This window comes from Phacochoerus africanus, chromosome 9 (assembly GCF_016906955.1).
Source record: "Phacochoerus africanus isolate WHEZ1 chromosome 9, ROS_Pafr_v1, whole genome shotgun sequence".
NCBI lineage: Eukaryota > Metazoa > Chordata > Mammalia > Artiodactyla > Suidae > Phacochoerus > Phacochoerus africanus.
The window spans coordinates 91,091,237-91,115,856 of NC_062552.1; the positions used below are offsets into that span (position 1 = coordinate 91,091,237).

Consider the following 24,620-nt stretch of genomic DNA (forward strand, 5'->3'; position numbering starts at 1 on the left):
CACCAACACCTATTTAAACAGCATTTACACTGCATCTAGATATGATTTAATTCACATGGGAGTCTGTGCTTACATTACGTAAGTACTAAGCCATTTTTTATAACGGACTTCAGCATTTGCGGGTTTTAGTATCAGGAGAACGGTCCTGGAACCAATCAGAAACTTGCAGGACCAGTCCTCACAAACATTCCAGCTGCCTTCCTAACGGGAGCAATGTCCGCCCTCCTCGTTCACTAGGCATCTAATTTACGTAAGGCCGAGTCGGTTCTCCAATCCTAGACCTGCGTGGGCGATACGACAAAACCTAGATTTACAAAACTGACGACCCTCCCCGCACCGGCCAACCCCGGAGTTACGCTGGACTCTGAGGAAGCCACGCCGCGCTGGGCCTGAAACAGTGGGCGGGGCGTCCACCTTGGCCGAGCATCAGATTCGCCTGAAAATATTTAAAAACCAGTCAGGGGTGCCACCCCGACCCTCCTATACAGTATCGGGGTGGGGGGGCCCCCCAACAACACCGCTCTGAAGTGGCCGGGACGAGAACGTCAAAAGCCGCCCCACATTCTGCAGGTCCACCCCTGCGGCCCAGCGCCCCCGCAAGCTCCGCGCGCGGCAATCAGGCCAGAACCCTCCAGCAGAGGGCCCGCGCCCTCAGCCCGCGCTGGCCTCCCGCGCCCGCGAAAATCTTCTCCCGGTACCGCCCCCTCAGCCCCGCCTTCTGCCCCGCCCCCTAAGGGCTGGAATTGAGGCCGGATTCCCTTTGGGGCTGGCTCCCAGGCCACACGCAGGCGCGTTGTAGAAAGGGTCCTTCTACCAGCCAATCATTTCCACCAGACAGTCTACACAGCGTTCCCTCATCTTCCTGCGGCTTTTCAGACCCCGTATGCCGCAGTTCTCCGCTACCCCTGGGGCGTACGTCCGTCTGGGCCGCGCATGCGCATCCACGTCCTGGGGGGGAGCAGGCGCAATAGTAGGGTCAGCCTGGGAGGTCGCTAAGCACGTGTGTTGGGCTGTCCCGTGCCGCGTTAGAGAGAGTCGACCCTCGATTTTATCGGTGTCCACTTTGGGCAGCGGACTTACAAAGGTCATGGCGCCGGCGGAAATCCTGAACGGGAAGGTGGTCTCCGCGTAAGCACCTGTTGTTGTTAGGGCGTGTTGGGTTGCAGGCGAGGGCTTGAGCAGGATCAGGCCAGTCCGGAGGGGTGAGGGGGGAATTGTCCTGAGCCTCTCACATTTGAAGACCGGTTCCCTGGAATAGAAGAAAGGGACTCAGAGCACGATCTGCATTTGCAGATTGAGTGCTTGGTGGCTGTGCCCAGTGCCCCCCGTGTGTCAACTTAAATAAGTTCATGTTAAAAGTTGAGAGTTAAGTTTTACGGGGGGGGGGGGGGGAGCCGCAAAATGAGAACAAGAGCCTGGGAGGCAGCGCTGAAATACCACTCCAAAGAGGTAGGGGAGAATGTCAGTGTATAGGTAATTTTGGTGAAAGGAAAGGTACATGCAACCAAGCACACATTTTATAGAAGTTTGCTGCTGGACTCATGAGGGTTACTGCTAATCATGGGGAGCAGAGGTCACCATGAAGGATTTTAGTGCTTTTCTGGATATGAGGAGACATAAGAATTAGGCTCATAAAATCTTCTCCTGAATATATCTAACGATCTGAAGACTTGTTCTGCCAGTTTTCCAAGCAGAGTACAGAGTGCCTCAATTCTGATGTCTGCCCTGAGCTCTTTCAGGGGTGTTGAGGGTCGGGCAGCTGCAGTGGCCCATGATTCAATCGGCATAGAGGCAGATGGCAAGTGCCAGTCTCCTGTTCACATATGCTTCTGGTACAAGTCCTTTTACTCGGCCTGACGACTGTGCTCCCAAAAGTGCAGCTGCCAGATAAGAGACTAGTTGAGGTGACCTGCAGCGTCACAGTCAGAACTCAAATCCAGTGAATTCCCTTCCCCTATAATATGCAGGTGAAGAGACTGAGGTTAGTGAGGTAACAAGACTTGACAAAGTTACAAGGCTGATTAGTGACAGAGGGTCTCATAACCCATAACTTTTTCCACTACACCAGAGTCGTCAGTTGCCTAGTGGAATCTAATAAATGTTTCTTGTTCCTTCAGTTTCCTGCTCCTCTAACAGTTATCTTATATCCTGGTCCTAGAGTTACTTTCTCGTTTGGCTCTTGAGTCCTAGCAATAGTTTATATTCCATTTGACCTATGCCATGTCTATCCTATGGAAAATCTGAGTGCTTAACTGGTGGATATGATGGCCAGACTTAATTCCCTGGAAGTAATACCTGGCTGCTTTTTGTCTGGGAGGTGACATGTGGGGAAAGATGAAAGTAGAAGGGGGAAGGATGTATTTTGTGTGATCCATTTAGAGGTTGCCTTTGGGACCTTGGACCTCACCAGTTATTTAGTAACAGCTGTAGCTGGCACCAGTAAGTGCTTCATGAATCCCTCATTTTGTGAGTGGAGATTTTTGGGTGAATTCTAGAGTCATTGGTGATGAAGCACACCTTGAGCCAGAATGATTGTTTCCTGGAAGGTAGAGATGGTAGCTGACAAGGTGAAATGTAAACTAAATGGTGGTGAATCTTTCACACCAGTGAGGAGGAACCCCACACTTTTAGATTAGAAATCACAGTATCTGTGTGTTCTGCGTGTGGTTTGCTAAACTACATTGTTTGTCCTTGACTTTCATTTTTTGTTGGTTTATAGTCAAACCTACTCCCTTAATTAGTGGCTTTTCTTGTTAAAATCTTCCTTTTAGAAAGACTGGCTGTGAAGAGATAATTTAGGTTTGCTTCCTGGCAGGCTAATGAGAATAGGTGCTCGCTGGGTTTGTTTTGGTTGAGTGGAGAGCAAGTTAAATATATTTGTAAGCGCTATAAGAGAAATTCATGCATTGTCTTGTTTGTGTCTATATCCAAAACACCTAGAAACCACCTTTCACTCCTCACTAGTTTTGTGACATTAAGCAAATTAGCTAGCTTCTCTGCCAAAATTTTCTCAAATGTAAAATAAAGATAATATCTAGGCAATGGAACTGTTAGGAGAATTAAATGATTTCCTAACTGAAGAGCATTTAGAATTTTTCCTGGCACATAGTAAGTGTTCAATACATGTTAGTTGTTAATGATTAGTAATTAGTTAATGTATACATAGATGATTGATTCATTATCTCTTTGACAGTGATAGTTGCCTTGAGATGTATTCAAATGGTTCTCAGGGTTAGCTGCACATCGGAATCACTTTAGGAGCTTTTTGGCTTGATTGTTTCTTTTTATTTGAATATGAAGACATACAAAGAAGTTTACCCATCATAAGTGTATAGCTCAGTGAGTTTTTCCGCTGCTGAACTTAAGTGAGCAGCCCTCAGAGCAGGAAATGAGATTGTAGGCCCTCCAGAAGTCCCTCTCACTCCCATCCCATCCCCACCCCCAACAAAGGTAATCACTGTCCTGACTTCCAGCACTTTGTCCATTGTGTTGCCTGTTTTTGAACTTTATTAAATGACATCCTACAGTGTAAATTCTTTTGTGTCTGGCTTCTTTCAGTCGACATTGTGTTTCTGCAATTGTTTCATGTCGCATGTAATTGTAGTTCATTTACTCTCATAGCTGTCTTGTATTGTTTGAATGTGCCACAGTTTACTTACCCATGGACATTTTGGTTTCAAGTTTTTTGTGACTGAACAGTACTGCTTTGAGCATTCTTTTGCTTGTCTTTTGGTGGAACATATATCCATTTCTGTTGGTTACGTCCCTAAGAGCAGAATTATATGGAGGTCCCCTGTGGCAGGTGCAACAGCATCTGGTGTTATCATTGCAGGTGCTGTGGCACGGGTTTGATCCCAGGAACTTCCACATGCCGTGGGTGCGGCCTAAAAAGAGTAGAATTGTGGAGTAACAGGACACATGCATGAGCAGTTTTAGTAGAGATTTTCAATCTTTTCCAAGGTCATTTTACTAACATATTCATGGGAAGCCTTCTTGCTTAGTGCTCACACCAGACTGATTTAATTGGAATTACTAGCAATAAGCCACGGATTCAGTATTTTAAAAATCTTTTAAAATACTGATTCTAATGCATCTTAAAGGTTGAGAACCACTTACCCAAAGTCTTAACTCTCAATCCCGGTTTCATCATCGAAGAAGGATATGGCAGTGATTTGGCAGCAGATACTGAAAGCGTTCTCTGGAAATGACTGTTCCAGGTACAGGAAGAGTTCCTCTCTCTTGTCTGCTCAGAAGTAACACAGCTGACCTTTTACAGGGCCCTGTGGTTGAATAGTCAGTGAGTTCCTACTAAGACAACTCATGAAGGAGTTCTAAGACTAAGGACTCTGTGCTTACAGATTTTTCTTTCATGTGCTTATAAAATGGCTCCCTCAGATGCTGCCACCTTGGCACCTTGACCTTGGAGAGCCTGAATCCAGGAGCAGGTAGAGCTCACAATTCCTTAGAGAGGAGGGGCTTTGGAGGGGGAACAGCCTGCTTGGTTCATGGTATAGTGCAGTCCCCCGAGTTCCCTGTGCCGAGGCTGCAGCAGGCAGCTGCCCTTGGCCATGGGCCTGGGGGAACCCTGAACAAGAGGTGGCTCTTGGAGCTTGATCAGGTTGGGCTGCAGGTGGAGGCTCTAGGACACTAGGTCAAGGACACTCTTGAGAGGAAAGGTAAATGAGCTTCTTACTTTGCAGCCAAAGTAAGGGGAAGGGGTCCCTCATTCCCCAAATTTGCAGATCAGCTTCCTTGATTTCCACCAACCTTTGGGGCTCTCTGGGGACAAATTTGCAAGCCTTCAAGTGCCCTGGGCAGTTTCTTCCTTGATGTAGTATTTGAATTGTAAGATCTTCCTTGGAAGGAGCAAGCCTGATATGGGTCAAGAGTTCCATAGGCAGAATTTCTCCCAAATCCAGTTCCCTCCCTTTTCCATCCTGCAAGTGAGGAAATAGTTGAAGCAACAAAAGTGACCTGATTTGGCCAAAGATTATTTAGCTGGTTAATGGCGTAGGCTCTCTTAGAACTAAGGTCTTCACCCAGTACATGGTGCCTCTTACTCTATCAGGCACTTGGCTAAAAGGAATTTCATAAACTAATTTTTTTTTTCTTTACAGCAGTCTTCCTCTCGCTGCCATGCTTCCCATTCTGCCGAGGCCATCCCTGACTTTTGTCTACTTTTATTATTCTGCCTTCATCCACCCCTGGTAGCCAGGACTGGACCAAGTTCCTCCTTCCAGATTCCTTCCCTGCCTAATCTGCCCTCTGGAATACCTGGATCTAGTTGCCGATTGTGTCTCTTTGGAAGGAACACTTCCCTTTCTTCCTTAGAAAAGTTCCAAGGTTGTAGCTTGGATGTGAAAATTGGGGGAGAATCTGAGGGTTAGGGACAAATGTGTCTTTTTGGATATTTATTCGCTTAAATACCCGTGTGCCTCCAAGCACTCTTCAAAGCCATGAGACTATGACCGTCAACCCAGCAGCCCACATCCCTACCGTCAGGGAGTTTGTGTCCCGATGGTAAAATCAGTAAAACAGCATGTGAGATAGTGAGAAGTGCCAAGGAGAAAACCAGAGCCGGTAAGTGGGATAGAGGTTTCTGAGGCAGAGGGGTTGTCATTTTCAGTGTGAGCCTTTAGCTCGTACTCCTTATAAAAGGAACTTATAGGCAAGAGTTCAAAAGAGGAGGGAGCCCCATGAGCCTGCCAGGGTTGTGGGGAAGAGGGTTCCTGACCAACAACACAGCCTGTGCCATGGACCTTTGACCTCCCCAGTTATTCAGTGACTGCCTTGGGGTCAGCAGTGACGGCCTCAGAGGAGCTGAAGATGAGTAGTGGGGCTGAGTGAACATACGCTGACATTGGTGGTGAGAGCCCACCCTTGGCTTGAGGGAAGGGACCTCAAGGGACCATTCAAAGGGGTGGAAAATAGACAGTGTCAGAAGAACACCCTGATTTAGCTTTTAGACCAGAAACCACCGTTCTTGCATGTGCTGTGCTTTTCCAAGTGAGGCCTACTAAGTGTTGTATGATTAGTTTGATTTCTTTGTTTTCTGCATGTAAGCCTGCCCTCCACCCCCACCCACCCCCATGGGTAGCATTTTTCTTGATCAAGTCTTCTTTCTAGAAAGACTCATTTTGGAGACAGATGGTTTGCGACTTGTCACGCCACTGAGAGAAGCTACTCTGCATTGTGGGCCGAGCAGAGGGAGGTGATGTGTCTGTGACACAGCTCCCTGTGGGTGGTGTCTGCAGAGCTGGCCACAGTGCTGCTCCCTCCTCCAGGATCAGCAGGTGACTCCGTTTACCTCCTATGCCTTAGCTTCCTCATCTGTCTCTTGGGCATCTCATTCATAAGATTGTTGAAATTAAGCACGTCATTGCTTGTGAAGCATTTAGAGCAGTTCCTGGCACATAAGTTTTAATAAATTGGTGCTTAGGGAGTACCTGTTGAATAAGCAAGTGGTATTTGTGTTTATCCAATCTGTATCTTTGGCAGCTTGTTTATAATCTTGAGCCTCAAAATTGGAATGTACCCTGGAATTTCCGTTGTGGCTCAGCGGTAATGAATCCAACTAGTATCCATGAGGACATGGATTCAATCCCTGGCCTTGCTCAGTGGGCTAAGGATCTGGGGTTGCCATGAGCTGTGGTATAGGTCACAGACACGGCACAGATATGTTGTGACTGTGGCTGTGGTGTAGACTGGCTCAGATTCGACCCCTAGCCTGGGAAGTTCCATGTGGCTCGAGTGTGCCCCTAAAAAGAAAAAAAAAAAAATTAGGATGTATTCTGCTGTTCAAAGATAAAAATTGAACCATGGCTCTATGTTTAGCTGCAGGAATAGAAGAACTATTTTCTGTACAAATAATTTGCTCACCACAGTGAACTTGATTAAGCTTTTTATCTTGTACCTGTAGGCCTTTCGTGTGCTTAAAAAGATTTACCTGTGATCAGCTCCAGAGTGTGCAGGTCTTTCTGAAGTTCCATGGAACCTTGATTGTCGAAGCTGGCTTTTCTCCGGGAGCCTGTGCAGGAGAGGTGGGACCATCTGTTAGGTTTTAAGTAGGCAACCCAGCCAGGCTATTGGGAGTGTTGTAGCTGGACTGTGACAGAGTCGGAACTGGCAGCCAACTACTGTGGCCAGGGCTCTAGCAAAAACCCTGATTAGGGATATGGTCTGAGAACAAGTGTCTGTACTCAGGAGGGTGGGGTCAGGCAGGTTGGGACTTGGACAATGGGACTTTGAGTTGGCATGTGTGGTCCCCTGTTATATCTCCATTTACATGAGGAATCCTCTGGAAGAAGGGCTGTCAGGCTGGCCTAGCACAGAGGAGGGTCCCTGGAGCGGAGGGAAAAGGCTGCCCCATCCACTAGTTTATTTCTGGAGAGGTGGGGTAGGCTAGAGTTGAAGGCCTTATGTGGCCTTGGGCAAGTTAGTCAGCCTCACTTTCCCCTTCTTTTGCCTGGGGACGATGAGAACAGTTTACCTCCTGAGGTTGTGGACAGGATTTAGAAGTGTGTAAGTAAGGCTCTCAGAACAGGTCTGTGTGCTGCCATGGTTACAACTGTCTTGCCACATCTGATCCCTAGGGCAGAATGCCATGGCACCTCTGCGCTGTGCAGTTTGTCCTGCTAGGATGATTTCCCCTTAAGGTGGCTCCTCTCACCCTGTAAGCCTTTGACCTTGAAGGAGTGGGAAGCTGATGGTGCTAGGGTCAGATTTCTCAGCTGCCCAGGCCACCACTCCATCCATTTTGCAGTTTATGAAATTTTAGCCAGAAGTGACTGGGCTTGACCAAGAGTTCTAAGGCTAGTGGCAGGTGATCAACAGTGTATTCTTCTTCCTCGCCAGGGACTTTTTATTTGCTTTCTAAAAGGAATTGCAAACTTTTATCCACTGGATTTGTCTTTCCCTTTTAGGAGATGAATGAACCAAACTGAATCGCTTCAGAATTATCATACAATTTAGACTGGTTGGAGACAAGTCAAACCATGTTGCTTTGTTAGCTAAAGTTTTTTTCTTTCTTCCTTCCTTCCTTCCTTCCTTTCTTTCTTTCTTTCTTTCTTTTTCCCATTGATGAAAAGTTCTTGCCCTCCAACCTGGACAGGAGAGATAATGGCTTTGGGTTGCGATACTTGAGTTTCAGGAAATAGGGAGTATTTTTGTGAAAGGTTTGGCCAGAGCCTGTTAGGAATTTATCTTCACTTCCTTGCTTAACCTAACATGATAAATGATCTTTCCTTTGGGTTTTGGTACCCACGTTCTAGTCCCTGCTTATTTGGTAAGCGGCCTTTTAGACCTAAACCCTTTTTGTCCAAGGCGGTCCCTGGGTCTTCTCTAAAAGCAGAAAGGCCAGGCCTCTGTGAGGCTTTTCTCAGATCAGGGCTGTTGGCCTGCTCTCCCTCTCCAAGCAGAGACCCCAGTTTTCCACACTTTCCCTGTTTCCCTTGGATGATGATCCAGAGGCCCGCCTGGGATTCAGGGCCATACTCTGCTCTGATGGCCAGATCTGCAGTTCGATAACCCTGAAATAGACTAATTCTGGGTGTTGGTTGGCCCCTGGCTTACAGACCCTGAGACATGGGGCCACCCCAGCATATCTGATAACTCTTGCCAGCAGCCAAAGATCACACAGTGATAGCCTGGAGGCCAAATGTAGTTAAATGCTTTTTGGGGGCTTGCAGAGGGTGTTTATTTTTTTGGTTTTTTTTTTTGACTGCTCCTTCGGCACATGAAAGTTCCTGGGCCAGGAATCAAAGCCATGCCACAGCAGCAGCTTGAGCCATTGCTGTGACAATGCCGGATCCTTAATCCACTGCACCACCAGAGAACTCCCAGAGTTATTTTTAAAAATTGGATTCTTCCCAACACATTAATGTGTATAATTACGCGTAAGAATCTGGAGGCCTGACTTTTTGGAAAGACTTGGAAACTTTAGCAATAATGTGCTCTCTGTTCTTCACCTCACCAAATTTGTTGGCTATGAGCAGAAGCTGCCCCCATTCCTGGGTCGGGGGAGGACCGTGGGAGCACGGTGTTCAGGCATCCTACCACACCTGGTTGTGTGCACCTGGACTCTGACAGTGCTCTTCTCTCTGTGACCTTTCTCTAATGCTAATGCACTTTTAGTTTGCATTTAAAACCCTACCTTTTTTTTTTTTTTTTGTCATTGTTGTTGCTATTTCTTGGGCCGCACCCGCAGCATGTGGAGGTTCCCAGGCCAGGGGTCGAATTGGAGCTGTAGCCACCGGCCTATGCCAGAGCCACAGCAACGCGGGATCCGAGCCACGTCTGCAACCTACACCACAGCTCACGGCAACGCCGGATCGTTAACCCACTGAGCAAGGGCAGGGATTGAACCCCAACCTCATGGTTCCTAGTCAGATTCGTTAACCACTGCGCCACAACGGGAACTCCAAAATCCTACCTTTTTTGAAACCTTTCTTAACCAGTTCAACCTCGATCCCAGCTCCATTTGTCCCCTCCAGGTCAGTGGTTCTTTCTTTTTTCTTTCTTCCTTTTTTTTTTGGTCTTTTGTCTTTTTAGGGCCTCACCATCTGCATATGGAAATTCCCAGGCTAGGGGTTGAATCGGAGCTTCAGCTGTCGGCCTACACCACAGCCACAGCAACACAGGATCTGAGCCGTGTCTTCCACCTACACCACAGCTCATGGCAATGCCAGATCCATAACCCACTGAGTGAGGCCAGGGATCGAACCTGCGTGCTTATGGATACTAGTCAAGTTCGTTAACCACTGAGCCATGATGGAAACACAGATCAGTGGTTCTTGAAGAGGGCAGTTTTGTCCCTCCTTCCACCCCAGGCCACATTTGGACATACCTGGAGACATTTTTGGTTGTCATACGGGGAGTGGCTGTGTGCTGGTGGCATGTAGAGGTAGACGCCAGGGGTGCTGCGAAGCATCCTGCAATGCACAGGCCATCCCAGGAACAAAGAATTAGCTGGTCCAGATGTGAGGAGTGTTCAGATTGATAAACCCTGACATAGAAGCTTAAAAAGCATTTATTCTGTTATTCTGTGTATGGATCAATAGACACCATTACACTCACTGGGAATTGGAGGGTTCATTAGAATTTTACACCATTTAGCTGTTTTCTTGTCATAAATATCAGGCAGTTTACATTTCCCTTCTTAGATCTTTGGGAAAGTTTGAGAGAATTGGATGGAAAATTTTTACATTATAAATTTTCATTGGAGCATAAAATAGATTCACATTAAGCTTTCAAATATATACTTGAGGTGTCTGTCAAGCTTGGTAAATGTTTGTATAAGATTATAATAATTTTTATTTTAAATGTTTTATTCTTAAACATAGTAAAGGAAAGTGCTGATATTAGGGGATCTGTATACTGATATAATGTAGCATTTGGTATTATATTACATACCAGTGAAAATGATGTTTCAACAAGGAAGTAATTTAACTAGGAGTTTGAAATATATGCCTTTCTTAGAACACTAGGTGGCCTCAATTGTTTTTGCAAGGAGCTACTGTCAAACTTTTTTTTTTAAACTTGGATTTCCTGTCGTGGCTCAGTGGAAATGAATCTGACTAGCATCCATGAGGATGCAGGTTCAATCCTTGGCCTTGCTCAGTGGGTTCAGGACCTGGCGTTGCTGTGAGCTGTGGTGTAGGTCACAGACACAGCTCAGATCTGGTGTTGCTGTGGTGTAGGCTGGCAGGTGTAGCTCCGATTCAACCCCTAGCCTGGGAACCTCCATGTGCCATGGGCACAGCCCTAAAAAGACAAAAAAAATTTTTTTTTTAATTTTTTAACTTGAAGTATATTTTTTAGCAGTTTAAGAGATATAACGAAAAAAACGAAGTGAAACAGCAGATAAAATGCAAATCAAGCAAATGGAATCAGATATTTGTGTTATACTGCACTGTTAAAATCTTGTAACAACAATCACCTTGGGGGAAGAAAGTGTCGTTTATAATAGCCTTCCATGTTGAAGATGAATATTCTTGCTTTTTCTCTGATCAGCTACTAAAGGCATAGTCTGTGGACCTTTTGAGGATCATTTGCAAGTTCCTCTGCTTGTGTTATATGTCAGTGTTTGTTAACTGGGCATTTTTATTTTTTTTTTTTTCATGTAATTTCTTAGCCATGTAGCTAAATTCCCTTTATTGCCTCTTTCTCCTACCTATGGCATTACCTATGGCATCTATTAAAATATTCTTGTTAGGTTATATTTTAACAATGCTTTTTTTTCTCAGTCAGAAAATATCCAGAATTTGAAAATGGGCCATTTTGTAAAACAGAATGAGTGGGAATTTGTCATGGACTTTTTCAGGAAGAATTGCGCAAGACTTGAGGCAAGCGATCTGAGTGACTGTTTAGAGCTGTTGGACTCTGACTAGGATTTTTCAAGGATGATAGGATTCTATAGGGATGGACACCTTTCAACTTTTATTGACTAGGCTTTGTATGTGGGAGAGGTAACTTGGAGAAGACTGATAGTCACCCAAATGACTTTATCCATGGAGAGTCACACAACTTTTGATAGGTTGAACTAGAAATGATTTCCACCTTCATTTTTTGGCCCTTTAGAAAGAATTGATCACTCCAAACAATGCATGTTATTGGCCAGTGGCAGGGTTTTTCAACCTGAGGCACTATTAACATTGGTCTGGGTAATTCTTTGTTGTGACGGGCTGTCCTGTGCACTGTAGGATGTCTAATTGCGTCCCTAGTCTCTGTTCACTAGATGCCAGCAGTAACTGAGTTCAAACTGCAACCGTGTCTGTTTATGTTTAATTGGCTATGACTGTTGTACGAGTGTCTGTCCCTGAGGACCAGAGAGACCTCAGGGGTTTACTCTGCTTTGTCCTGCTGTGTTCATTGTCACTCGAGTACTGATTTCTCCTGCATCAAGATTGAGACTTGTCTTCCCTTAGATTTTAGAGAATGTTGGTGGAAGATGGTCTGACATCCGTAGTTCTATTCGGGGGTGCTGAGTGGTTCTCCACATGCCTGCTTCTGCCTCCCTTTGCCCCAAAGATCTTTACCAGGATGGCGTAACTCACGGGGCCATGGATAGAAATGGGAGGCATCTGTCATTCAAGGAAGGAGGTTTTGATGATGCAAAAGTTGTTCCATTATAGCATTTCAAAACTTTCTGGAAATGAGCTATGAAATTCAAGGGCTTCCTACCATTTGATTCATCACAGCTCTATGACCCTAAACTAAAGACGGACAAGGGAGGAAGTACTAATTTTTTTTCTCCTTGTTCTTTTATAGTTTCTTCAACTTTAGGCATACCTGACACTTGGCTTTTGTTATTCCACTTTTCATTTTAAGGTGCTTCAGTTAGTGGCCAACCAAGAAAACCAGGCAGGAAAAAAACTTAAGGGACTTAGGGAGACCTAATTACAACTGTCCTGATTTTTTTTTTTTTTTTTTCCGCCTCACCAGGGCAGAAAATCTTCCACCTGTTGCTTTCGTGTTCTGGGCTGTCTAGTTTTTGCTGATTGAGGTTTATGTGCATTTAAAAGTATCTTCTTGCTCTTCTGATGATGTCTCATAGCAGCCTAAGTGTTAGCTTTTAAACAAATCTTTGTAGTTGGAAGAATGTCCCGGCTGATGCAACTTTAAAAACAATCCTACTTCTTAGACAAAGTTTAAGCGGGTCAGGGTAACTGCTCTCCAGCTATAATCTTCTTTGGGGGGAAGAATGCACACTTAGACCTGTTTAAATTATAGCACAGGAAATACAGAACATTTTGTTCTTTGTTCTCAACCTACTGGCTGAAACAACATTTTCCACCTGTACCACCTTGTAGTACTGGGTTCCTGTAACTTAGTACCTGCTGCATATAGGTATTATTTTTATTTGTCCCTAGAGTCCTTCGTCAAGACTCAAATGCTTACTTATTCTAGAATCCTTATAAGATTTGGTGAATAAATTCACTGTCTCAGTATGAAATCTGCCCTGTCCCTAAATTTGTAGTTGTCAATCTTTCCAGCTCCATTTCAGAGCCCCAAAGGCCTCAGAGTCATCTGTAGCTCCAGTATTTCCTTTGTGTTTCATGTTTAGTGTATCTAGAATACATCTACTTCTAACCATTATGGTATCAATGGTTAACACTGACACCATAATCCAAGCCACCGTCATCTCTGGCCTGGATTCTGCAAATGCAGTTAACTTTTTGCTGGTGTCCCTCATTCTCACCCTTCCCCCCAGGGTCTGGTCCCAATTCAGCAGCCAGAATAGTCCTTGAAAAATGTAAGTCTGATCGTGTCAGCCCCATTCAAAACCCTCTAATAGCCTCCCATCACATTCAGAATAAACGACAGTCTCCTGATCTGATTACTGCTTCCCCTTGGCCCTCAGTGACCCACTCAGGGCCTTTGCACTTGCTGTTCATTCTCTTAATTGGCCCTGGGAAAGTCACCTGATTTGACTGCTTAGAGCCTCTGTCTCTACATCTGTGAACAGAAATAAGAAGGCTGCTTCTTCTCCCTTGCCTACCTCACAGGGTTATTGAGAGTCTCAGATGCATTCATATGTTTTCGCTGTTGGTTCTCCTTATTTAAGTCTTACATTGTGCCAGGAGTGGCTGTTTTTTCCACCCTCCACCTTCTGCAGTTCCCCAGGCACCACTTCTGATGTCCCATGCAGGAGAAACAGTGCGGGCTGGAACTGCCGGGGAGTTACCGAAGCAGCCTAGGGAGAACTTGGCAGCTCTAGCATTTCCTGTTGTCTTGTGTCAGCAGAATTGTGGCCTCCGCTCAGATCACATCCCAGTAAAAGAAACTTCAACAATCCATTCTTCTTTTGAACTATATGCTTTATAGAATATTGATTTGAGAAAAACCAAGGCTATTAGCTTGAAGTAAGATTTTGAAGTCTTAGGTATGACTTCTTGTATCGTTCGCAATTCTTAGCATTTACTAGGCTAATCCAAATAATGTATTCCCTGCAACTCCTTTTATGCCAGATGTTTGTTAAGTGTGCAGCATTGGGGAAGGGAATAACCAAATGAGAGTGAGGGAAGAGGTGCTTGCACATGTTCAGGTGTATTTGTCAAGTGAAAGACAAATGACAAAATTTGTCCTTCAAGATAGATCCCACTCAAGTTTATAACTATATTGTAACTGGACAGAGTTGGATTATTTTGTATGTTTACTTATGGATGTAATATAATTTACTTAATGTCCTCTTGTATTGGGAAGTCGTATAAATTGTATAAATCTTTGTTTCAGAAGACATTATGCTTTCAACCTTGAGTAAGAAAAATTCTTTTGTAAATTAGGATATCATTTTAAAGTTCATACTGAATTCAGAGTGGATTCATTGATTTATTGTTCAGCTTTATGGGCGTACCCTGTGATCATCTTGCTAGGTAACGTTGGCTGAGCCGCTATGAGCTTGAGTTCTTTCCTGCAAACTTTTTTTCCTATAGCACCTGGGCAGTAGAAATGCTGAGAAAGATGAGGATTGGCAACCTTCAGAACTGGTGGTCCAAGTTTTTATTTGTTCACTGTATGATTTTGAATGCCATCAATTAATATGTTTTAAACTAACTGTCCCATACCCCCCATGGCCCAGTCAGTGTCAACGGGAGATAGAAAAGATCCAGGTCTGCTTGAGGCCTGGAAAATTGGGTGGGTGGTACAGGGTACATGCCAGATAATGTTCAGTGAAGGTGTTTATAATTTAAAAGAGAAATCTATCCAATGATACACGTTGCTAATTTGTGGCTTAAAACATTAAAGGTTAACGGCAATCTTTTCCTTTTTCTCTAGGCAAATAAGGGAGAAACTGAAGAGCAAAGTCGCTCAGATGAAGGAGCAGGTACCTGGTTTCACCCCAGGCCTGGCCATTTTACAGGTATTATGATGGTGCATTTCCCCTAACATCTTCCTTTCTCGATCTCTCTCATTAGTGCTTAAATCGCTTCCTTTTTTTTTTTTTTTAATTTTTTAATGGAACCTCAGACCTTTTGAGTTCCTCTCTTCAGACTCCTCCTCTTCAGGTCAACTTCCACATGTTGGCATGTCCTGGCCCTCGGCTGTTCTCTGTGGCGACCCTTTCTCTAATCCAGTGTCCCTTGAACTTTGCTCTCAGGACCTGTTTACACTTTTCAAATGACCTTAGGAACTTTTGTTTGTATGGATTTATCCATTGATATTTACTACATTAGAAATTAAAACTAAGAAGTTTAAAGATATTTATGCATGTAAAAATGCAAGTAGGGAGTTCCCTGGTGGCCTAGCAGTTAAGTATTTGGTGTTGTCACCGCTGTGGCTCAGGTTCCATCCCTGGCCCCGGAACTTTGGCATGTTGAGGACACAGCCAGAAAAAAGGCCAATAGTAAGTTCATTGTATGTTAGCATGAGTAACATTTTTATGACAAAGTAACTTAGAAAATAAAATTGAATGAGAAGAGGGGCATTGTTTTACCTTTTTGTAAAACGCTTTAATTTTCTGGCCAGTGTACTGTCTGGTTTAACAGAAGACAGCTGGATTCCTATATATTTCTGTATTCAATCTCTTGCTATGCTGGTTGGATAGAAACATATGAAGAACATCTGACCTTATGCAGACATATGGTGATAAGAGGAAGAGTTCTTTTAATAGTCTTCACAGATAGTTGTGGATATTTTTATTTGATACTACAAGGACTTAATAAAGCTGTTGTTTTGTTGTTGTTGTTTTTTGGCTGTACCTATGGCATGTGGAATTTCCTGAGCCAGGAATCAAACCCATGCCCCAGCAGTGACCCGAGCCACATGAGAACTCCTAGTAAAATTTTCGAAAGATGGGGCAGTGTAGAATCTGAAATCATATCAGTGAACTTTAATGCTTTGTTCAATCAAAATCTTGTATCATGTTGCAGTTTGAATGGATATTTACTGGTTTTGTTATGTCCCTTGTTCCTCATCTGGAAAGTGATGATTCACTGAATTATGCAGCTCTTCCAAATGTTAACACATTTCACTGTGCAGTATTTTAGAAATCATAATCATTAATATCACCAATGAACTCATCAGAAAGATCTTTTAAATATTAAGAAGTTGTCAAGCTTACAGGAGTAGATAAATTCCAATTTTTGCTTGAAAGCTCAAATTTTATCATTGGCCACAAATGCTATTATTTTCTTTGAAGTACTATTTTCCTCACTTTGACCAATTTTGAGAAAATATTTGCCAAATATTCAAGCCCAAATAGTCATTGTTTGTCAGTTGTTCTTTCAAGTAAAGATGGTGTTCCATTTAAAAGTCGGCCAGTTCAGTTTGCAAGGCAAGAAAGCCTTGTGCTTTTCCTGGTGACAGTCGCTTCTGCATGTGGCAGAAGTGCTTTATGGTTGCTTCCCTGTTTTTTTGTTCGTTTTTTGTTTTGTTTTGTTTTGTTTTTTGTTTTTTAGGGTTTTTTTGGCAACGCCCATGACATGCAGAAATTCCTGTGCCAGGGGTCAAACCTGTGCCACAGCAGTAATCAGAGCCACAGCAGTGACAGTGCCAGATCCTTAACCCACTGAGAAAACTCTCTGCTTCCCTGTGCAGAATATTAAAAAAGACAAGTACTGAGGGGTTGAGGTTTAATAAGAGTAGTTTTTACTGCTTCTTCAGTAGCACTTCTGAATTAAATTAATGTCTTTTTCCGATGAGAGTGTGTGGCAATGAAGGTTACCCCTATGTCTAGTACAGTTTGATGCTGTTGTTTTGATCTAAGTCACCCACCATTACTTTTGCAGCTTCAGTACAGATGTCAATCCCGTGAAAAAGGCAAATAACCTCATAGGATTATGGTGGCCCTCGCAGATCTTTTGAAGGGCAGTTGCGGTTCCCTCAGGGGTATATGAACCCTGCTTTGGGAACCATTGCCCTAGGCAATTTCTTCTGACCCCAGATATCACCTGAAGGTCAGGAACCCATAAACCTGGATCTCTTCTGAGTTCCAGACTCTTGGTTTCTAGCATACCCCTCCCTTTTCTAATCTCCTTTGTAAATTCTTCCTGATATCTTCCTGATATCTAAACCATGTAGATGCCTCAGTGCTCAGCCTCAGACCTCTTTTCCACCTTATTCTTTGCCTAAGTGAGCTCACCCTCACCCAGTTCTATAGCTGCATGGGAGCATACTTCCTAATTTAGGCCTCCATCCAAGGTTCTTCCAGGAATTCCAGATTGATCCAGTGGGAGGCCTTCGGTAAATAGGTAGGAGGTATTTAATAAATATATATCATGTGGACAGATGTATACAGGAATGTTCGAAGGGTTGGCTGGGATGACAGGAAGCTGATAGCTTACATTCGACGTTTCCTTCAGAAACACCTGCTTCCTCGTTTCACATTCCTCTCTGTGTGTATGTTTCCATCTTCCTCATTTAATCCCTAAGTTGCTGTTCCGAGTTCATCGAGAATTTCAGAGTGAGTAGGACTTAAATATTTTCCCCCATTGCTATTCATTATCTAAGAGGCCTTAGCTGAGAAGAAAAGCACAGAAGGCCTGTCGTTCTGCCTGGTGTGTTCTCTGCTGGTGGTGGGTTTTCCTTTTCTTGCAAATTACTAAGAATCAAAAGTATATGTTGTGGGTGTACACTTGGTACACTTGCGGGACCAGCTATTTCTTGGCTTATTCTTGTGAACTGTTTGTTGTAGGAAGAGTATATGTCATAGACCAGAAATCTGTTTCTGTAAATCTTTTTGTAGCAATATCAAGGGCTTTTTTTCCCCGCTTTTAAAAATTGACTTCCAAACTCATATTTTAAATTTATCGATGGCAAAGTATTTTTGTTATATAAACACTGTTCTGCAGCTTGCCTCCTAGGTCCTTGCCAGTAAAACAGTGGTAGAATGTTTTGATCTTGCACTTTAGCACCAGAATCAACATCTTTTTATGAAGCAAGGCTTAAAGATTATGTTGTAATCCCGTCTGTGCTGCCTTCGACCTCTTGTTTTTTTCCCTAAACTGGTGACTGACAGCACCATTGTCCCACACAGTCAAATCAGAAATTCGAGGTCTCCTTAAGGTCTCCCTGCTCTCCACACTCCCTTAGGCACTAGTGTGCTATTGATAATGCCTCTCAGAAGCTCTTGGGATCTGTTCCCTCCTTTTGATTTCTACTGCTCCTACCCCCTGGGCCACCACAGTCACCTGTTTACAGGCTTCTGATCTGGATGCTTCAACTTTGCCCTTTTAACTACAAAGGCAGCCCTTATCAAAATGCAAATCTGATTACAGTCAGTCCAGCCACACTCACTCCCCATCCTTTACTGAAGGAATGACAGTACTGCTTATGTAGAGTGTCTGCTGTAGGTCCAATGCTTTGTATGTATTTTTGTTCTAATTTTCTATCACCCCTGCAAGATAGGAGCTCTTTCCTTAGAGACACAGTAATTGATGGTCGAAGATCTTGGGTATCTTGCCCAAAGCCGCTTACTGAGTCTGGTTATGAACCCAGCGCTGTGTATCTCTAAAACCCGCTTGTTTTTCCCCTTTGTTTTTCTAATTACTTGGCATTATATTCAAGGATATTCAGGATTTGGCCCAGGCCTATATACCTACTAGTTGGAATTACTTTTAAAACAATGAACGGGTAACTTCCCAAATAGCTAAGTATTTAAAGGAAATTAAGACTTGGCTTTTCATCATAAGAGATACAAATAAATCTGTATTTCTATAAATACTTCTATAAAATACTTTAATTATTAATAATAACACTTGCTTCCTACTGGGAATTATATAAAGTACTTTATATATAGTAAGTTATTCAGTTCTCAGAAAAGACATGGACAAAACAAAAAAATTAATAAACTCAACTGTCCTAAATTTTTACCAAAGGCTCCTAGAGCAGAAGAAAAATTAATAAGTTGATCAATACCCAAGATATTTTATGGTATAAAACAGGGATTGGTAAACTGTGGCCCTGTCTATAACTGCTCAGGTTGGGATCTGGTTGTTAAAAAAAGAGAAGAATGTCTGACAGATTATGTGGCCTGAAAAACCTAAAATACATGCTGTCTGGCCCTTTACAGAAACAGTTTGCAGATTCTGCTGGGAAAAGAAAAAATATCCCTAACTTGTTCTGCAATAGGACCTTTTTAGAATGATGTAATTCACCCCCTTCAAGGAAGAAATTGGTATTTCTGATAAAATGCTTAAGTGATTTTTTTTTTTATAAACTATAATGGGATTAAGATTTGTTCTGGGAAACCATTCTTCCATCCACCCACTTGACTGCCAGTCAAGAAGCTACTGTTCTTCAACTAAACATATTCTTTTTGCATCCAATCTATCAATGATTGTATAACCATTTTTTCCCCTGTGAAATGTCCATACTGAGAGTATTCGAATTAGTTCCTAAGAGGTCTTTTCCTTCGCATTAGGATTACACCAGGACTTTGACCTATTCTCATAACGATACCTATTAAGCTTTCTTTTTAAAACCGAGGTCAGTTTTGGAGTTTCAAAAAAAATTCCTTCAGAAACATTCAGACAGAAAACAGTGACCTGTAAAGGAACAACACTAGACTTCAGACTGGTGTAACACTAGATGCTGAAGACAACATATCTGAAGGAAAATGTCATGACTCCAAATTCCGACACGTGTGTCCTTCCAGGGCACAGACAGCAGAGAGATATTTTCAGGTACACACAGACTCAGAAAAATGCCCACACTCCTTTCCTGGAAAAGTGACTTCTATCTAGTTGCATTTCAGCTCCGTGAGAGTTGAGTGAAGATACACTCTTAAGCAGAGAAGTTGTCATTTATGAAGAACTGGCAGTGAGTGATAAAAGCATTTAATCTCAGAATTAAGTCAAAATAACTAATTGTAGTTCTAAATATTGTCAACTTAAAAAATGCACAACAGAGGAATTGTGAGTTGAGTCTGTTCAGTCTCGCACTGAGGACTCTAGGCTGAGAGACAGCCTCTCTGACAGTTCAGACAAACTTATTCTGAGGAGGTCAGGGAAGAGCCAGTTATATACCTGTGAATTGAGGCTAAGGGATATAGGCAGTCAAGATCCTGGTGAAGGTTACTACTGGTCACAGCATCGGATATCTCAGTTAATGATTTTGGTGCTTTTCTAGGTGTGGGAAGATGGGGGGATCATTGAAATTCTTCCTAAGATACGCATTTGAACTATCTAAGGGGTCCGTATATCCAATGATGGAATGCTACATCCTGAATTCCTTTCAGGGTGTACTTGCAGGTCACCCTGAAGGAATTGTGACTTCATGTGGCTTCATGACTTGATCCTTGTAGAACTGGAATGGCAGGCAACATTCTTTGTTTACAATATTAATACACCTCCAAGAGTATATTAACTCTGGTCACTGAATCACTGCAGGCTGGATGATAGGGGCAAAGGCCACATGTATAAAATGACAAGGGAGAAGCATGAGGGGCACAAAAGTTCTGGGGAAGCAACTAATGCATTTCAGTGCAAATAACCCATAGAAAAATCAAATTCGCCTCACTGGCCTTTTCTAGCTCTCTTGAACTTCAAATTAGCCCTGGTAACACCGAGACCTCCATGTAAAGGACGCCTGAAGCTAAGAGTTTGGCTGTGTTCCTTGAGCCCGAGGGGAGCTTCCAGCAACAGTATCACCATGCCCAGGATGGGAGATAATCTGTTCCTGGGACCAGCTTCTTTCTCCATGGTTGTCCTGTTTAGAGGAGCATTGGTTACCTTTGGTGTCAAGGAACCTACCATTTTTCCTCCTGTGTTTTGGGAGAAACCAAACTTCAGCCTTGAAAAGGATAAATGTCAACCACTGAAACATGGGGAAATATTTGTAAAATACAATTTTAGAAATGATTACAGTGAGAAACTGTGTCCGTGATTAAAGAAACAGAGAGCAGACTATGTCAGAGGATCTGGCTTCTGTGTGCTTTTTCCTCTCTGCCTCTAGGCAGCAGGCTGCCCTTTGCTTGGCACAGGTGTCTGTCCTGTGGGAGTGAGGATGAGATCCGCCCTCACTGGTTTCTCTCCCCTGTGAGGCTCGGTCTCGGAACTTTCCACTGCCCCAGAGGTGGGTGAGGGTGCAGGATGGCCATCAGAGCTGTGGTGTTTTCTTCTTGCCTGCTGATAATTCCTCAGCCCTCTGTGCCCTGTTGTCCGGGTGCATTGTCTCAGCTGCAGGCAGAAATTCCACATGTTCTAGGCAGGCCTATAGCACCCTTGCTTAATTTCCAAAGTAGATGCCGGTGTCCCCTACTTTTTCTTTTCTTTTGGCTTTTTAGGTGGGAATTAGGAGTGCTTTGGATTACTGGAGGGATTGGTAATAACCTCCTGCTGTCTCGACTTTCTCCTTGTTCTCCTGTAAAATTCTCTGTAACAGGAGTCTCACAATGAAACATTCCTTTTATCAAAACTAAAATTTGAGAAGCTCTTCCATACACCTTGTCTTTCCCTAATCATCTGATTTGCATGTCTTTATTATTCTAGGTTGGCAACAGAGATGATTCTAATCTTTATATAAATGTGAAACTGAAGGCTGCTGAAGAGGTAAAGCCCAGAACAGCGGTACCAACACCCCCACCTCCACCCCCACCCCTCCCCCTCCCCAGGTCCTGTCTGTCACCCCGTGCCCTTGGTGCTCCTCCCACAAAAACTTTTGTCGCCCACAGCAGACTTTAGTTTATCTATTTTGCAAGTTAGAAATGGATGACAGCGCTTTGGCGTCTGGTTTACCCTGGAATTTTTTTCCTCTTCTTCTCTCTCTCTTTTTTAAAATTATAGTTGATGTACAATGTCGGGCTCATTTCTGCTGTACAGCATAGTGACTCTGTCATACATACATATATATTTCATTTTCTCATGCTATCTTCCATCACATTTTGTCCCAAGAGATTGAATATGGTGCTCTGTGCTGTACAGTAGGACCTCATCGCTTATTCACTCTAAATGTAATGGTCTGTACCTACTAACCCCAAACTCCCTGTCCATCCCACTCCCGCCCCGCTCCCCCTTAGCAACCACAAACCTGTTCTCTATGTCCGTGAGTCCATTTCTTTTCTATAGATAGGTTCATCTGTGCCATATTTCAGATTCCACATAGAAGTGATATCATATGGTAGTCTTTCTCTTTCTGACTTCACTTCGTATCAGAATCTCTAGTTGCATGTTGCATCTGGAATGTTTTCTAATCAGTGATCTGCTTGTTTCTCAAGAACAGGAAGAGTGAGCATGAAACTGCTTAAGTGCAGTGGTGACAGTTAGCAAGTAGATGATGGATGGATCAAAATGAGAGACTCTCTCCTCAGGACATACGAGGGTGAAATGACACCTACCACTGCCTGGTTGTTGCAGTCACATCTATAGAAGAAAGGGGTCCATGTCTCACGTCCTCTTGTCATGTACCTGTTTTAAATGTTCTTTCTTGCAGATTGGAATCAAAGCCACGCACATTAAGTTACCACGAACGGCCACTGAATCTGAGGTGAGCTCTTAGGGATCGGCTGTTAAGGCAGCTGAGATGCTTTCCTCTCTGGCTTTGGTTTAGTGGAACTTTAGGGACTGATACATTTCAGTACACAAAGGACCTCCAGGTAATTCTTTCTTCACAGACTCGGCCTCTAAAAAATCTTTGAAAATATCCACAGAGTAAGTAATGGGGCAGTCCTAGGTATAAACATTTGGTACCCATGGTGCGATTGCCGCATCGTTTGCTTCCCAGGTCACCAGCAAGGTTCATTAGAAACTGATCCTTGGCTTATAGTTATCTGCATCTTAGAAACAAAATGTATGTTTTATTTATATGATGTTTTGAAGATAGACATAACAGATTATCGGTGAGTAAAGTCAGAACTTGGTTGCCTGTAGGTAGGGAATTACTGTGAGGGGGCAGGATAGAAAAAGAATTTTCTGAGGTCAGGGCAGTGTTCTACATCTGCTCTGTCCAGCAGGATAGCCACTAGCTCCATGTGGCCATTTAATTTCAATGAAACAATATTTAAAATTCATTTCCTCAGTTGAGCTAGCCACATTTCAAGTATTTCAGTAGCCACTATTATATTGTAAGGTGTAAGTTATAGAACATTTCTGTCATCACAGAAGTCTTGATTTGGAGGGTGGTAACATGGATTTTACTATTACAGTAATAGGTTATTAAAGTTCTTAGCTCTTTTATTTGAGGAATTTCTTTTTTCTTTTTTTTTTTGCTTTTTTTAGGACTGCACCCTTGGCATATGGAGGTTCCCAGGCTAGGGGTCTAATCTGAGCTACAGCTGCTGCCCTACACCACAGTCACAGCCATGCCAGATCTGAGCCGCATCTGTGACCTTCACCACAGCTCATGGCAACGGCAGATCCTTGACCCACTGAGCGAGGCCAGGGATCGAACCTGCAACCTCATGGTTCCTAGTCAGATTCATTAACCGCTGAGCCACGACGGGACCTCCTATTTGAGGGATTTCTTAACCAGACACCTGAAGATCACATTCTGTGTTAGAATTGATCTTGGGATCCAAGGCGAGATACATTCTGAGAAGATTACAATTAGGCTCTCAGGTGGACATGGGACAGCCTGACTTTGTCTTGTAAAGTGTTTCTCTACCCTTTTGATTTCTCTGTGGTTGATAAATTGTACACGGTATTATTTTTAGGTGTTAAAGTGCATTACATCTTTAAACGAAGACCTCACTGTACATGGGTTCATACTGCAGCTGCCTTTAGATTCAGAGAATCCTATTAACACAGAGGCACTGATCAATGCTATTGCACCCGAAAAGGATGTGGACGGGTGAGTGTGGCTGGGCTTTCTGTACCACATGCATGATTCTGATGATAATCTTTCTATTTTAGGAACACATTTTACTTCTAAAGAGTAAAGACACTTCTCACTTTCCTTGTTTTAGATTGACTAGCATCAATGCTGGGAAACTTGCTAGAGGTGACCTAAATGACTGCTTCATCCCTTGTACACCCAAAGGATGCTTGGAACTCATCAAGCAGACAGGTAAAAACCACCTGGCCAAAAAAAAAGCACCATTTCATGGGGCCTGGTCTTGACCTTTGGCGGTATAGGGGAAGTACTCTCTGGTCCCTAAGTAAGTGGGCTTGATTGCCACAAGGACCAGTCTAGCAGGGGCCTCAGTTCTCTCAACAACCCTATGAAGTAGGTACTCTTATTGTTTAAAAGCTGAGAAGACAGTCTCAGAAAGATTGAGTAATTTGTCCAAGAGGCAGCCGAGCTAAGATTTGAACTCAGAGTTATTTGAGTTCAAAGCAATTTATTTTGAGTGAAATAATGACCTATGTGGTAATAAGGATTCAGATGGTCTGTAAGGGTACAGAGTAAAAAGTCCCCACCCCAGAATGGACACTGAGTCACCACCGTAGTTCTAGGACTGGACAGACACCTGGAAATGGATCTCTCTCTCTCTTTTTTTTTGTCTTTTTAGGGCTGCATCGCAGCATATGGAGGTTCCCAGGCTAGGAGTCAAATCGGTGCTGTAGCTGCTAACCTATACACCATATTCGCAGCAGTGCAGGATCCAATCTGTGTCTGCAGCCTACACCACAGCTCATGGGAATGTCAGATCCTTAACCCACTGATCAAGGCCAGGGATCAAACCCGAGTCCTCATGGATACTACTTGGGTTCATTTCTGCTGAGCCATGATGGGAACGCCTTGAT

General features: G+C 43.5%; 1 protein-coding gene across 2 annotated transcripts in view; it reads left to right on the forward strand.

Annotated features, from left to right (window-relative positions):
* Positions 1–842: 842 nt before the first annotated feature.
* The window catches only part of MTHFD1 (methylenetetrahydrofolate dehydrogenase, cyclohydrolase and formyltetrahydrofolate synthetase 1), a 61,809-nt gene continuing 38,031 nt past the window's right edge, over positions 843–24,620 (forward strand). Inside the window, exons 1-6 of one of the 2 annotated variants that reach the window (XM_047797888.1) lie at positions 843–1,128; positions 14,776–14,860; positions 21,429–21,488; positions 22,369–22,422; positions 23,588–23,724; positions 23,840–23,940. In XM_047797888.1, the coding sequence (XP_047653844.1) occupies positions 884–1,128; positions 14,776–14,860; positions 21,429–21,488; positions 22,369–22,422; positions 23,588–23,724; positions 23,840–23,940 (682 nt within the window). In that variant the 5' untranslated portion in view covers positions 843–883. Of the gene's footprint in view, positions 1,129–14,775; positions 14,861–21,428; positions 21,507–22,368; positions 22,423–23,587; positions 23,725–23,839; positions 23,941–24,620 lie in introns of both variants that reach the window. The other variant, XM_047797887.1, reaches the window with a different exon arrangement.